Source organism: Xenopus laevis, chromosome 9_10S (genome assembly GCF_017654675.1).
Source record: "Xenopus laevis strain J_2021 chromosome 9_10S, Xenopus_laevis_v10.1, whole genome shotgun sequence".
NCBI classification, from domain to species: Eukaryota; Metazoa; Chordata; class Amphibia; order Anura; family Pipidae; genus Xenopus; species Xenopus laevis.
Genome location: NC_054388.1, coordinates 75,312,310 through 75,326,502, shown reverse-complemented (window position 1 = coordinate 75,326,502; position 14,193 = coordinate 75,312,310). Strand labels below are relative to the sequence as shown.

The following is a 14,193-nucleotide window of genomic DNA, read 5'->3' as shown; positions in this document are numbered from 1 at the left end:
CCTTTAAGTAAGTTAATATTTAAATATTTGATAAATGTGATTGTACATTGCCCTACACTCAATGGTTTTGGTTTAGGTGGTCTTTATTTATGTGATTTAATAAATAAACTGCAGCCTTTTAACCCAAGATATCACATGTGGTTGTTTTTTTATTTAAGGAAAGGGGGAAGAAACTATGTGTTCTTGGGAGGGGCCAGTCAGATTGATGCTGTCCCTGTCTAGGTTCAACCACCCTATCAACCGCAAGCTATTGCCCTATAAAAAATAATGTCATTCAGGCCTGTGTTGCCATGGTTGACCACAGCTTTACTGACAGATATTGGTTATATCCCCTGATTGTACTTGCCATCAACCATGGACAATCTGTACAGCGATGTTCTCCTTAGGTTTGTGTGTGTATCTTACAACAATGGAAAGCATGGTAGGTTAAGTTTATGAAACTGTCTCTGGTGCCACTTTGGCATGGAATCATCTAAATGAACAATAATATACCACAGCAAGCATTGGACGTGTTTATGTACATTAAAAAAATATTGTGTATGTAATGTGCTACAATGCAAGCTGAATCTCTACAGAACTTGACAGGGAAGGTGTGAATAGAAAGGTAAAGAAGTGATCCAAAGTACCAGTGGTCTTCTGCCACTAAGAGCCTTGTTTATCTCCTTATTAGGACTTGTCTCAATACTTCTCACATTTGTTTTACTTTTCTGCTCAAGATGAAAATGATATCAATTAATTGCTGTTTGATTAGCATGTAATTACATCATGAATCAGAACTGGTTTAAACAAAGCCAGCGTTATCTGCTTCTTAGCAGCACGATAGATGTTTGACTAATATTTCACAAAATTTGGTAAATATGTTGTGATTTGGATGTAGCTTTAATCACATCCTTTCTGTTCTGCCGGAGCTGTGAAATTATGTTATGCTCTTATTCAGCAGCCAGAATAAAGAGCATTCATCTTCTTTCTGTGAAAGAAGAAGAATACATATAAATAACTAGTTTAATTTTTATGGTTACTTGAACAGACTAGAGTCAAATATTTGATGGGACAGAGTAAGCAGCAATGGTTAATGGCATGGAAGAAAATACAACCAGACAAATGAAGAACAAATGCTGTCTTCAGGTACTGAACTATTAAATCAGTCTGTTCTCAGAACTGGCTTTAGTGGGAGCAGCTGGGAAGGGAACTCTTAGACAACCAACCAATCAGAACGTTGCTTTATTTCTAACTGCAATAAATCAGTTAGAGCTAAACACTTATGTGTTAAATAACTCAGGGCTGGCTTCAGGACAATGCAGGATTTCAGTATTGGGCTTCCAGCAAAAGTGGACCTCTTTGCCAGAAAATGTCTTATGCAAAATTTACAAACTGTATATTAATTAATATTGTAAATCTTAGTATAAACACTCAAAATAGGGCCTATTGATCTAACCCAGATTAAACAAATCTTAAAATAAATTTAAGAAATTGTATTGTCTTATTAAGCATGGAAAAAGTAAAACAGGAAGTGAAGAATACAAAGGGTCCCCAGCACTGTTATTGCCTAAGGCCCAAGAAATATCTTAAGCTTACTTATATTGTATGTGTTTATAATTATATACTGTATGCAGGTCTTGTTAAAGGTCCCTGATAAAGCATGGAGCACTGAACATGCCCTACAGATATATGTTTATAAAAGTCATTTAAAAAATCCATGAGCATACAGATCTTTTTCCAGAAAATTTAGTGCATAATATCCTCCTCTGCTGTAACGCACGAGGACATTAAAAGTAATAGAAATGTCATAAGCATATTAAAGCATGACACTGCAGGCTTCTAGTGGGTTCATTACCTGTTATATTACTGGCTTTGAAAACAAAATAAATAACACAGTTTATCCTTCTATGCATATAAACAATTATGTTAGACAATATTGTTATAATTATATAGTGTATGTGGTAAATAAAGCAATGTTACATATTGATATCATTTTAAAAAAGTAATGCTGCCTTGTAGTAGGCTGCATTTTGAGCACAGAATTGTACATGAGACACCTTGCTTTAAGGTCAGTTCTGCTTATATATATGGAAGCCTAGCCTCTTTCTGGCTCATTGATGTTGGCCAGTAGTGATGGGCGAATTTATTCGCCAGGCGCGAGACTTAAACATAGAAATTATGACCTACTGTTCTTTAAGCAAAATCCCTGCCTCACTGGCGAGGAAAACCAAGGGTCTCTGGGTTGATATGTCCACCAGGGGCTACTAAAAAGCAGTAACTGAATGAGTTAAATAGTCTCTCATGTGTTTTGTACTTTAGATCTTTGCAAAATTAGCCGGCAAGCACACACATATATCTGAGTCATTGTAACAAGCAGGCAACAAGCTGAGTTTTTAACACTGCAGAGGTATATAAACTGATCAATAGCAGATATGTTCCAGGCTGTATGGGAAGAGCAGGGGTACAGAGCATTATTAAACTTAGGCTTCTCTTGTCACAATAGTCTGGCTTTTATCTGAGATTCAAATCTATATCCATATGCTAGAACTTGGGCTGCCATTAGAAACATTTTTACACAGGGGCCAACGCATTTTTGCCTTCCAAGTCCTGTTGAACAACAGTAAATATTTGCGTTATACTGTTGTATAACTGATGGCTACCTTGACTAGAAACATATGTGAAGAAAGTCCCTCAGTGCCTTATCATCAGGCTACTTGCATAATGAGAATGCACAGGACCTGCAGTTTTCCAGATAAGGGGACTTTTCATAATTTGGATCTCCATACTACTAAAAGATAATTTAAAGATTAAATCATTAAATCCAATAAAATTGTTCTGACTCCAATGAAGATTAATTATATCTTAGTTGGGATCAAGTACAAGATGATGTTTAATTAGTTAGAGAGAAAAAGCAAAACATTTAAAAAAAGTTAACATATTTGTTTAAAACTAGTCTTTGGGAGAAAGCCTTCCCAGAGGGATTTTGTATAATGGATCTCATCCCTGTAAATAACATTTTCTGGTACTTGAGTCAGCCATAACTGCAATGTTGATGAGTTCACTACTGTATCTCATAGGCAAGCATCTCAAATGAATCCCTGACTGTTTCCCAGCTAGTGGTTGTTTGGCCATGATCTGAATGCTTTTACTTATGGAAGGCAGTTTTCCTTGAGTACATAGACACCCAAACAACCACTGTATCTTAAAGGAGAAGGAACGGTTAAAACTAAGTAAGCCCTATCAGAAAGGTCCATCTAAATATACCAGTAAACCCCCAAAGTAATGCTGCTCTGAGTCCCCTGTCAAAAGAAACACTGCCTTTCTTTCCTTCTATTGTGTACACATGTTCTTCTGTATCAGACTTCCTGCCTTCAGTTTAAACCTCACTGCCCTGGGCAAGAGCATGCTCAGTTTGCTCCTCTTCCTCCCCCTCTCCCTTCTCTACTGTAATCTGAGCCCAGAACAGGGAGAGACTCGGGCAGGAAGTGATGTCACACCATGTTACTACTGCAGCTCCTATCCTAAACAAACAAAGAGTTTCTAGAGCTTTTTACTCAGGTATGGTAATAAAATGCCTCCGTAGCTTTCCTTCTCCTTTAAATCTAGAGCAGCTAAAACCCTTGCTGCTTTTGCCCCTGTACCTACTAAGAATTCTGTGTAAGAGCAACAGAAATACAGAATGCAAGATAAATACATGAAGTAGTTCGGGGGATCTGTTCAGGGCCACTCCTGCCACGAGGCATAGTTCAGTTGGCAGTGAGTGGCCAGTTACCAGGGGCGGCAAAAAAAAAAATTCTGTTTTATTAAGATGGACATTTTTAAAAAAGCATTCATTGCACTAGCGATGCCCCCTATGACCCTTTCCGACACTAATGTTTTAAGTGGATCTGTTGCTGTTACCTGTCTGCTGTACATGAGACATGGTACAAAACAGAAAATATTAAATGGACTCTATTTTTAAAAGAGCCTACAGGGATTCTTTTTGACTGCAAGTTACAAGTTGCTATGTTTACCTAGAATGCACCATTTCTTCCATTAATCCCATCATAATTGCAGCTGTTGGGTGGAGATGTTCCTTGAAGCAATTATGTCTGATTTTTTAGTCTTCCTGCAAGAGACTTGCCGATTGCTTACAACTGGCCTAAGCAAAGGCCATCTATAGGGTACATACATACATACAGTACACAAAGCAAGAATCCCTGCCATTATAATGATTTTGTTTGAGCACTCATGTAGTACAGTACTATTATATGTAATATCCATTGAGAAACAACAATAATTCTGCAAGAACATATTACAGGCACATATGCATGACAAAACCATTGCCATTTTTCAAAGTGCAACTCTCATTCACTAAATGGTTTACCCAATTTCCAGTATATTGTTCCTTTAAACTTTTAACTACATGGGACTTTTAGCAATTGAGGGGAAACTCTAAGAACAGACAGCAAGAAAACGTTGGCTGGATTCCGTCAGTGGAACAGAGGCATATAAGCTCCATCTTCAGCTCCATACAGCTCCAGCCACACACCCTAATCTCCAAGTTACAAGGGCAGCCTTGGAATGCTGAACACAATAGGGCAATTAATCACTAGTCCTTCTGACGGGCTCTGACTGGTACCTTTGTTCCAAGTTCGCTTTGCTTGTAAGGCTCTAATCACTTTAAATTCCGCTCATCCATCAGAGCAGAGAACCACCTGTGTGCACAAAAGGATGGCATCATCATCTGCCTCCTGATGGAATCAACCCCTTCCACACCAACGGGATCGGCACAGTCCATAGGGTCAGAGTCTTTGCTCAGCAATACTGTTTGCATAGGAGACACCCTAGATAAACTGACTAAATCAAAAGCCACTAAGCAATGCAATAGTTTCACTCATTCCCTTTATACATCTCCATGTATTCCTACTGTATTATTCACACCATCCTGCTGCCAGTCCCCGTTCTTTGCTGAAACTTGCCATTTATCTTTGTCTGTGCTGCCTTTTTGACCTGCCTACTACAATAATTACAATTTAAGAAGTGAAATCAGACCATTGGGCTGCGGAAACACGGCAAAGAATGTTTGCAAGAAGCAAGTGTATGATCATTTTGAAACAAGTATCCATTTTCATTCCGCAGCCATAGCAAGAGAGCTGTGTGAGATCAAGTCAAGAGATGGAAGCGATGGGTTCTTTGGGTTAAACTTAGCTAAATCGTGTCTTTCCAAATGAGTCTTTAATATTCCCCCTGGTAGCCTACCCCTTGTTTTCAGACTTTTTGTGATCAGTGTTAGAAATAGAGTTTTGCACTGCCAGCTAAGGTCTTGTTTTTCTTCAACTTGCGAAGCTACTCCAATGCCATCAGCACACTATAAAAGTCTGAGATTGAAGTTTAGTAAGTATGGGGAATTTACTGTTCTAGAATGCTACACTTATATATTTTTTTTTTTATTTAAATTCAAGAGCTTTAAAAGAAACTTTAAATGTTCTGGAAGATTTGTCAGAACAAGTTTGAAGCCTGCATATTAATATTCAGTGATGTACTGTATGTACATGGAAGTCATTACAAAAGTATAGTTTATTAGTGGCAAAGAAAGTGAGAATTGCCCAGCTATGTTCTGCATTGCCAACTGCACATACAGTATTGAAAAATGAACACAAAGCAAGGCCTCCCCTTTAACGTTATGCTATCTGGGAGATATGCAATGTAGGGTTATACCACCTTTTCCGTAGATGAAATCCAGACAGGGGGCAGGATGGATGACATCAGGGGCGGGACAGATGACATCAGAGGCCAGGTGTGTGATGTCAGGATGGGGTCAGAGAAGATCTGGGGAGGGTCTGTTTTATCAGGGGGCAGGGTTATGACATGGAGATCAGTGATTGGCCAGTCACCACACCATTAACTTTAATGTTTTGTCTGGTTTTTGTAATTTGGAAATCCAGACAGACAGTTTTCACTTAGACGGCCACTCCAAAAACTGGGTTGTCAAGGTGAAAAACAGGTGGCAACCCTAATACAAGGGCTCATTTTCTGACTACAAGTACAGTGTGCAAAGTGCAATTATGGACACAAATTGTATTTGCTGAAAATTTTGCAAAAAAATTAGCAAATGACAAAATTTTGCCAAATTCATTGGAGTCAAGTGATATTTTTTTCTGTCAAATTCATTGTCAATTGGCTGTTGTTTTGCTGTTTTTTGCTCCAAATGCATTGGCGTTAATGGGTGTTTTTCTCACTTCTTTTTCTGAGTAAAAAATCTCAAAAAATGCATTGCAAAATTCAAGCATGGATTTGCAAAAAATGTCACCACTCACTTTAAATTTTGCCATAAATAAATATCTTTTTATCTTTTGTTTTAACCAACAATGAAGCACTTCCCCTCCCTTCACATTTTCAGCAATTGGAATTGAGTGTAACTTTGCATTTCACAATAAATGCAATTGCCTTTGCTAACAATTACCCTTAAACCCTTAGTCACAAGTCACAAAACTATTCTGTACTGCAGCCTGATAAGAACTGTATGGCATCAAGAAGGTGAGTGCATGTGCGTGCATGTCATTAGGAAAATTAAGCAAATTCAGTCAAACAAAACAACAGTATTTTATTCAATTTAAAAAAAAAAAAGAAATGGTACACTTCTGTGTAATATTGAGGAAAGAATAATTGGAAAGGAAATTATTATTTAATGAGAATTAACTGCCATAACTAAACAATCTGCTGTATATTCTCAGATTTGTCATATTATTAAAGTATTTTAGTATTCCAGGCTTGACTACATTTGCCAACAAAGTGAAAACACTTCCAAGATAAAACCTTGTGTACACACTCAAGGCTTAATAATAAATTCTTCTGAAAAGGTGAGACAGGCTTTGAAAATGTTAGGCAGGATTCTGTGTTTATTGTCAGTGTGATATTAAATATATTTAATCGGTTAATCCATAAACTGGAATGCACTCGTTTCAGCAATGATGAGTGTGCCTTAAATAGACAATTCCAAATAATTAAAGGGGGGGGGGTGTTAACATACTATAAACCATAAAGTTTACTTTACTGCTATGCACATTTGCAAAAGTGTTAACACATGGATGATGGGCAAATTTGTCCCATTTCGCTGAAAAATTCACAAATTTCCAGCAAAATTTGCGAAACAACGAAAAACGCATTGAAGTCAATGGGTGTCAAAATTATTTTGACGCATGTCAATTTCGACGACCGCAACAAATAACGAATAATTTTGACATGCATCAATTTTTATGCACAAGACTATTCTGTCGCCCGCCCAAATTTTTTTTGGATGCGGCAGATTTTTGCCGATGGATTTTCTCTGCAATTTTGCAAATATATTCGCCGGCGGTGAAACACGGAAATTCACCTCGAATTTGCGTCTGCCGAATTTATTCTCACCTCACTAATGTCCTTCAATAGTTTGACCAGTGTGCCATAAGCCAAGCATTTCCCATTGGAAAAAAAAGGAATTACTCACAATTCTCTGTATTTTGATTTCTGAATTTTGGATTTGTACCAGTTTTTACCATGATTCCCAAATGTCAATGTCAATTCCTAATCTCAGTTTTGCTATTGAATACTGTTACATTTTTTTAAGAAACTGCTGCATGCTGCATATTCACAATTCTCCCCCCGAGGCCTCTCCATCTCACAGAGGAAGCAAACGGAATAAGAAAAAAAATCCCCATATTTGTATATTTTGCATTTTCATATCTGCAATCAGTGTCAGCAGTTTAGCTGTTTTTTCAAGTATGTGTTTCTAGTTTTTTTAGGGAGGAGGTGTCAAATCAGAGCTGTGTGTAATATTGAGGAAAAAATAATTGAAAAGGAAATTATTTAATGAGAGTTAACTCCCATAACTAAACAATCTGCATTTAATAGTACCCTTATTGGAATGATATAATTTATACTAGCGATAAAGCAAGAATTCACTGTTCAATTTCAAATCTTATTTACAAAGTGCTTACTGTATATCACAGCAAATATAACAAATGTATTAAATATTATTATAAAACATGCAGGAATTTAAATAATAAATGAATAATGACACTCTGATATAACCTGCAGAAACATTGTTTCCTAACCACACTTGGACCTTTATTATGCTATCTGGAACTAAGTTTAATGACTCTCAGTTTTCATTTAGATATAGTTTTAAAATGATTCATTTTATCTAAGTTTAAATATACAGGTGTGGGATCTATTACCTGGAATAGTTGGGATAAATATGAATTTAAGCAGCTTAGTTCCCATCAAGTACAAGGTGCTGTTTTATTATTACAAAGAAAAAGAAAATCAACAAAACATGTCATTATGTATAGGAAATGGACTTTCCACATTTCAGAGCTTTCTGCATAATGGGTTTCTGGATACCAATTTCACAGCACTAGTTCTTCTTTCATTATCTTTATCATTATCAATCCCATTTTATGTCAATCCAAATTCCTCCTGTCTGATATAAGACGGAAGTTTTCCACTGGAGAACTTTAAATCCCATTATTAGTACACTGGCAACATGTCAGGCCTTTCTTGCAAACCAGTAATTTAGTATATATGCGCTGCAGGGGTCATAGACTGGTATTATTATACAAATTGGCAGAGCCAAAGAACCCAGTAATGGTCTAGAGCAGGAAAAGCAAACTCCCCTTATATCCCTGCTTAGCCTATAAAGTGAGAACACAACAATTCCCTGTCTAGCTTCTGTATTGACCTGTTTTAAGTAAAATGAAGCAAATGATACTTTGCAGATACTGTATATTGCCTTTAATTACAATTCATTAGTGCTCAGCAAATTTATTTGTCAGGCATGGATTCGTGGCAGAATTCTATACGTCGCCACCTGTGTTTATTTTTCACGAAACTGCTGCAAAATGTTGCCACTGAACAATTGTGGTATGCGTAAAAATTGCAACACGTAAAAAATTTTTTGATGTCAATTGACTTTAATGCATTTGGATAAAAAAGTCGCCAAGACAAAATTGTTACTGAGACAAAAAAGTCACAATAAGAAATAATGGGCTTTGACTTTAATTCATTTGGATGTAAGAAAAAATTGTCACACGCATAAAAATTTGTCCAGCATAAAAATATTTTTTTGCAAATTTTTTGCAGTTTCGAAAATTTTTCAGTGAAGCAAAACAGGACAATTCATATATGGAGGCTTTCTGGAGCCCAGCAGCCCATAACAGTTAAATCATACTAAGGGGCTTTAAGGTTCAATTACTAACATTAGATGGCTTTAAGAAGGGGTTGGATGGCTTTTTAGCAAGTGAGGGAATACAGGGTTATGGAAGATAGCTCATAGTACAAGTTGATCCAGGGACTAGTCTGATTGTTATTTTGGAGTCGGGAAGGATTTTTTCCCCTCTGAGGCAATTGGAGAGGATTCAGATGGGATTTGTTTGCATTCCTCTGGATCAACTGGCAGTTAGGCAGGTTAAGAGTTAAAAGTTTGCCCTTGATGGACATGTGTCTTTTTTCAACCTAACTTACGATGTAACAGCAACATAATGTACTAAGAACAAAAGACTGGTGCAAAGTTAAAAAAAAATACTGTGCTTTGCACCTTGTCTTTTGCCCTTCCACTCCACCCCAGGCATGGGTTTTTGTACTCCAGTATTAAACAGATTTAGCTTTCGTCTTCTTTAGCCTATTTATAATAACTGCTGTATATCAAGCCAAAAAAAAATCATTCCCACTGACAATGCTAAAACATTTAAAGCACATCCATCAGAGATGGCTCTGATAAGTCGGGATAATTTAAAGTAGCTATTTGCACATCTCTTTATATCACTAACTTTTTGGTTGCAAGTGATAGATGTTACCTGGGAACCATGCAATGTCTAGCTGCTATATGCGGGTTATATGGGTTCCCTTTATTTGAAAGGAATGCAAAAACGTTTTGCCAATGCTGTATTTACTGTTTGTTGGCAGCTAAATAATTCATTTATTGATCATGCTGAAAGCAGAGAAGCAATTTTGGCAAAGCAACAAGGGAGCATGTTCTACATGATATTGACTCCCAAGCATAGTCTCCAGTTATGAGGAAAACACGTTGGAATATACAGTAAGCAAGAATTGTATATTTATTGTGCAGTAGTACACACAGGAAGATATTTAATGATAAAACAACTGATTTGGACACTTACGCAATAAAACATTACTACAATGCTATTAATAATGATCAATGCAATATAAAATGCTCTTCAGATCTATATTGTCTATTCATCACATTATAATTAATTTGTCCCGTTTTGGTTCGCCACGAAAAATTTGCAAAATGCTGATTTTGACGCCGGCGACAATTCGCTGGTGTCAAAATGGGCACCGGCATCAAAGTAAACATCGGCGCCCATTAAAATCAATGGGAGTCCATTAATCGTCTAATTTTCGTGGCAAATTCTCGAGTTTATTCGGCAGCAGCTAAAAGCGGAAATTTGCCGCGAATTTGCACCTGGCGAATAAATTCGCCCATCACTAATTATAATGTAAAGTAGAGGCCAACATCTTATTCCTTATACACACATTTAGGTGGTTAAGTACTATTGGTTTCAAGCGGGAGAAAGGCTTACTGGATGTCAAGGTAACTGAACCCAGACAAAGATATAATCAAAAAGTAATTGAACTGATGTCAGCAGCACAGAATCAAGGAAAGCACCAGCCATGAGCAGCTGCTTCAAGAATGCAGACATCTTGGGGCAGCGCCAGGAATATGAACACGTTCCATAAGGTTATCATACATATCGGAAGAAACATGTGCTTGTTTATTTAAGTGCCTCATATGTTTATAAATTAGAGCCTTACCCAGGATCGACGTAACGATTTGCCATAGAGAAGATATCTATACCATACAGTGGAATATGAAATACATAACGAATGCAATGACGAACGCTGTGCTTGCAACTGATTTGCTTAAAAGCATTACGCAAAAAAAAAGATTCTCTCTTGTGGCTGACACATTACAATGAGAAATGGATTTATTAGGTTTAAACACTCTTCGAGAGCCACAGTGACGTTCCTACCTTTTACCTCTGGGAACGAAGATGCGATTTAGACTTTGGCTTAAATGATATGTGTAATGAGTTTCGTAGTTTCATTTCATCCTTAATTAGACAGAGATCGCAATGAAAAGGCTGTTTTGCTACATTTACTGCTTACGGAAGACATGGAGACTGCCGGATTATTAACACATGAATGACTGCCCTATTGTGTATCAGCCCCTCGCTTTGTATTTCTGGTATTTCTCTCACACTGGTTTCCTTTAGCCAAATGGAGACAACTTAGGTGGTATGGATTTAGCAGTCTCAGTGAAGTGTAGCTCACATGTTATTGGAGTTGACAATATCTCCCTCAGTAGCCTTTGTTCCCCAGAGCCAGGGTTCAGCAGCAAATGTTCATGTCAGCCAATGACAAGCAGGGAACCTACAGCATCTCTGTTTTCCTCTCCTAAAATCAGCTACGCAAACAGCAAAACCTGCAATATTACATACGTTGTTTGTCTACAGATCCTAACAGCCCTTCAAAATCAGAAAGGAATTAGGGATTAGAAGATGTATTTTGTCACCGACTCTCTAATTGTGGACAATTTCTGGACAATTTACTATACAAATCAACAAAGGCAGAGTGAATAAGAAAATGTAATTTTGGGCATTCTAACTGGACAAATAAAACTAATGTAATTTTCACAAAGGGTAGGTCTAATGATCATTCATTTAGGACTAGTTTAGTCTGCGTATAAGGCTACCACAGACCCACAGAAAACATACAGAATGAATTGAGAATGTAGAATGAAAAGGAATTTGTTACCCGGAGAAAGCTGAGATTGCGTCCATGCTCGATGCTGGTGATCTCCAAGTTTCCCATCACCACTTCACAGTTTTCATAATACTTGCGTAAAGCTTTGTACTGCTGCTCCAAATCTGACAAAGAACTCAGCTTGTTTTCTGTGCCGGCACACACTGCAATAAAGAATAAAGGGGGGCATTAGAACAGATATTGAAACCAATCAACTCTACTATCTGCCTTACTTTCAGGGGTGCTCTGTACAACCAATAAAGTAAAAATTCTATTAATAATTAATGTAATATATTTTTCATCTGAATTAGACAGTTTAACAGTGTATCTGTTTGTCTTAGCCCAGTAACCCCTAAAGGTCAATCAGAGATTCATTTTATTATTCTAACTGCCCTAGACCAGCAAAACAAACTGCTGATACATTGATTAATCAAAAAAGGCAAATGTTTATTATATAGCACCAATACTCAACAATGTAATATACTAATTTGGTTTCTTTTCTGCCATCTATCACATTTCATATCTGCATTAAATGTTTCTTTCTATCAGCATTATAACAGATTTATCTCAAACTACAGAGATAGATCTGCTTTTGTTAATCCCCTCTCTTATTGTGAGTGAAGAAAATGTTCCATTGACCCAGACTAACACTAGCAAACGTAGTACAGCACTGGGTTAATGTTATTCCTAATCCTTTCCCAAGAGGAATCTCAGTCACTTCAACGCATACTAAAGCCACAAGTTTTATATCTGGAAATCATTAAAAGGTCAAACTGATTAACTTGCTATTATTGCAAAATAATAGAAATATTTTTAGTTTTATTATTAGTATTATTAGTAATTTTATATAATAATATATACATAATTTATATTATTAAATAACACAAAAATATATAATATTATAAATTATTTTTTATACTCCTTTTGTACCATTAAAACACAGCTTATTACTACTCCTAAAATAAATGGGTACAGACATATTGTATAAAATATAAATCTAATAAAAAAAATAGATAGATAGTTAAATAGATAGATAGGCAGACAGAGAGATAGATAAATAGATAGATAGATAGATAGATAGATAGATAGATAGAAGATAGATAGATAGATAGATAGATAGATAGATAGATAGATAGATAGACATAAAAATAGATAGATTAGATAGATAGATAGATAGATAGATAGATAGATAGATAGATAGATAGATAGATAGATGATAGATAGATAGATAGATAGATAGATAGATAGATAGATAGATAGATACAGTAGATAGATGATAGATTGAAAAGAGTTTGGCACAACACAGGACTCAGGGGTGTAACTACAGAAGAAGCAGACCCTGCGGCTGCAGGGGGGCCCAGGAGGTAGAGGGGCCCTATGATGCCCTAAGTAATGAGCAATTTCAACATATATTGGTAAAAAAGGACAACTTATGGTTATGACAGGGTTTGCAAAAAAAGAAAAAGATTATCTATAAATGACTCTTGATAAGCTCTCAAGACTACTTCTTGGAGCACTCACATAATACCTGAACTAGTTATCTAGTGGGGGACACTTTAGAAACATAAAAATTATTATATAACTTTTTTTGTCTAGGTTCCACAGTTGTTAATTTCTTTATTTTGCCATTGGCTGAATCCTTTATGAGAATGGTTAACTTTCATTTGGAATTTGCTCCAAATTACAGTGTAACTTTGAAAGCCATAGCATAGGCCTAAGGGACCTAAAGGGGGACTATGGGCATAAATAATTACATAATTTTTGATTGAAGATAAAAAATTGCTGTATGAAGGGGTCACAGTCTATAATGCCACAAACAGGGGAAAACAGTGGTCACTGAGGACATTCAAGGTTCAGGTTTGCTAAGGAGGTTGGTATGTCAAATTTTGATTCATCACCAATGGTCTCAATATGGGTAGTTCAGATACATATTTTGTGCAAATTTACTTGGATTGTTAAACCTGCTATGCCACTCATGTCATGCTATTCCTTTCTCTGTTCCATTCTTTTGCTCCTTCTTTCAGGTTGTTTAACACGCTTATTAGAATGGACAAGTAATTAAGGGAATAGATTTGCACACCTCATACATTGCCAGTGAAGTGATCCACCATCTGTGCCATCAGCTGTTCTTCCTTGAGGTCTTCCCATATACCCTAACTTTTGTTTATAAGGGGGAAGGAGCACCAGCATGTGACCTGCCATGGGCATCAACATGGCATGCATACAGAATAAGCAACCACCCCCACCCCTTGAACAGGCCTACAGTGCTTACAGCCATCATCCTCTTAATTTATATTAAATTAATATTATTCCATGTATGGGCATTCAAAATCATAATATGACTTACTGTGGCCCACAACTCTAACATAAGGCAGTTGTTGGAAGCACATTCAATTAAGACTATACCTAAAACACATTCTTCTTCTAAAG

At 36.6% G+C, this 14,193-nt stretch overlaps 1 protein-coding gene across 2 annotated transcripts in view; it reads right to left on the bottom strand.

Annotated features, from left to right (window-relative positions):
- The window catches only part of LOC108703039 (receptor tyrosine-protein kinase erbB-4), a 440,770-nt gene that overhangs the window by 217,304 nt on the left and 209,273 nt on the right, over nucleotides 1–14,193 (bottom strand). For both annotated transcript variants that reach the window (XM_018238955.2, XM_041578052.1), the window contains exon 2: nucleotides 11,776–11,927. In XM_018238955.2, the coding sequence (XP_018094444.1) occupies nucleotides 11,776–11,927 (152 nt within the window). The remainder of the gene's footprint in view (nucleotides 1–11,775; nucleotides 11,928–14,193) is intronic.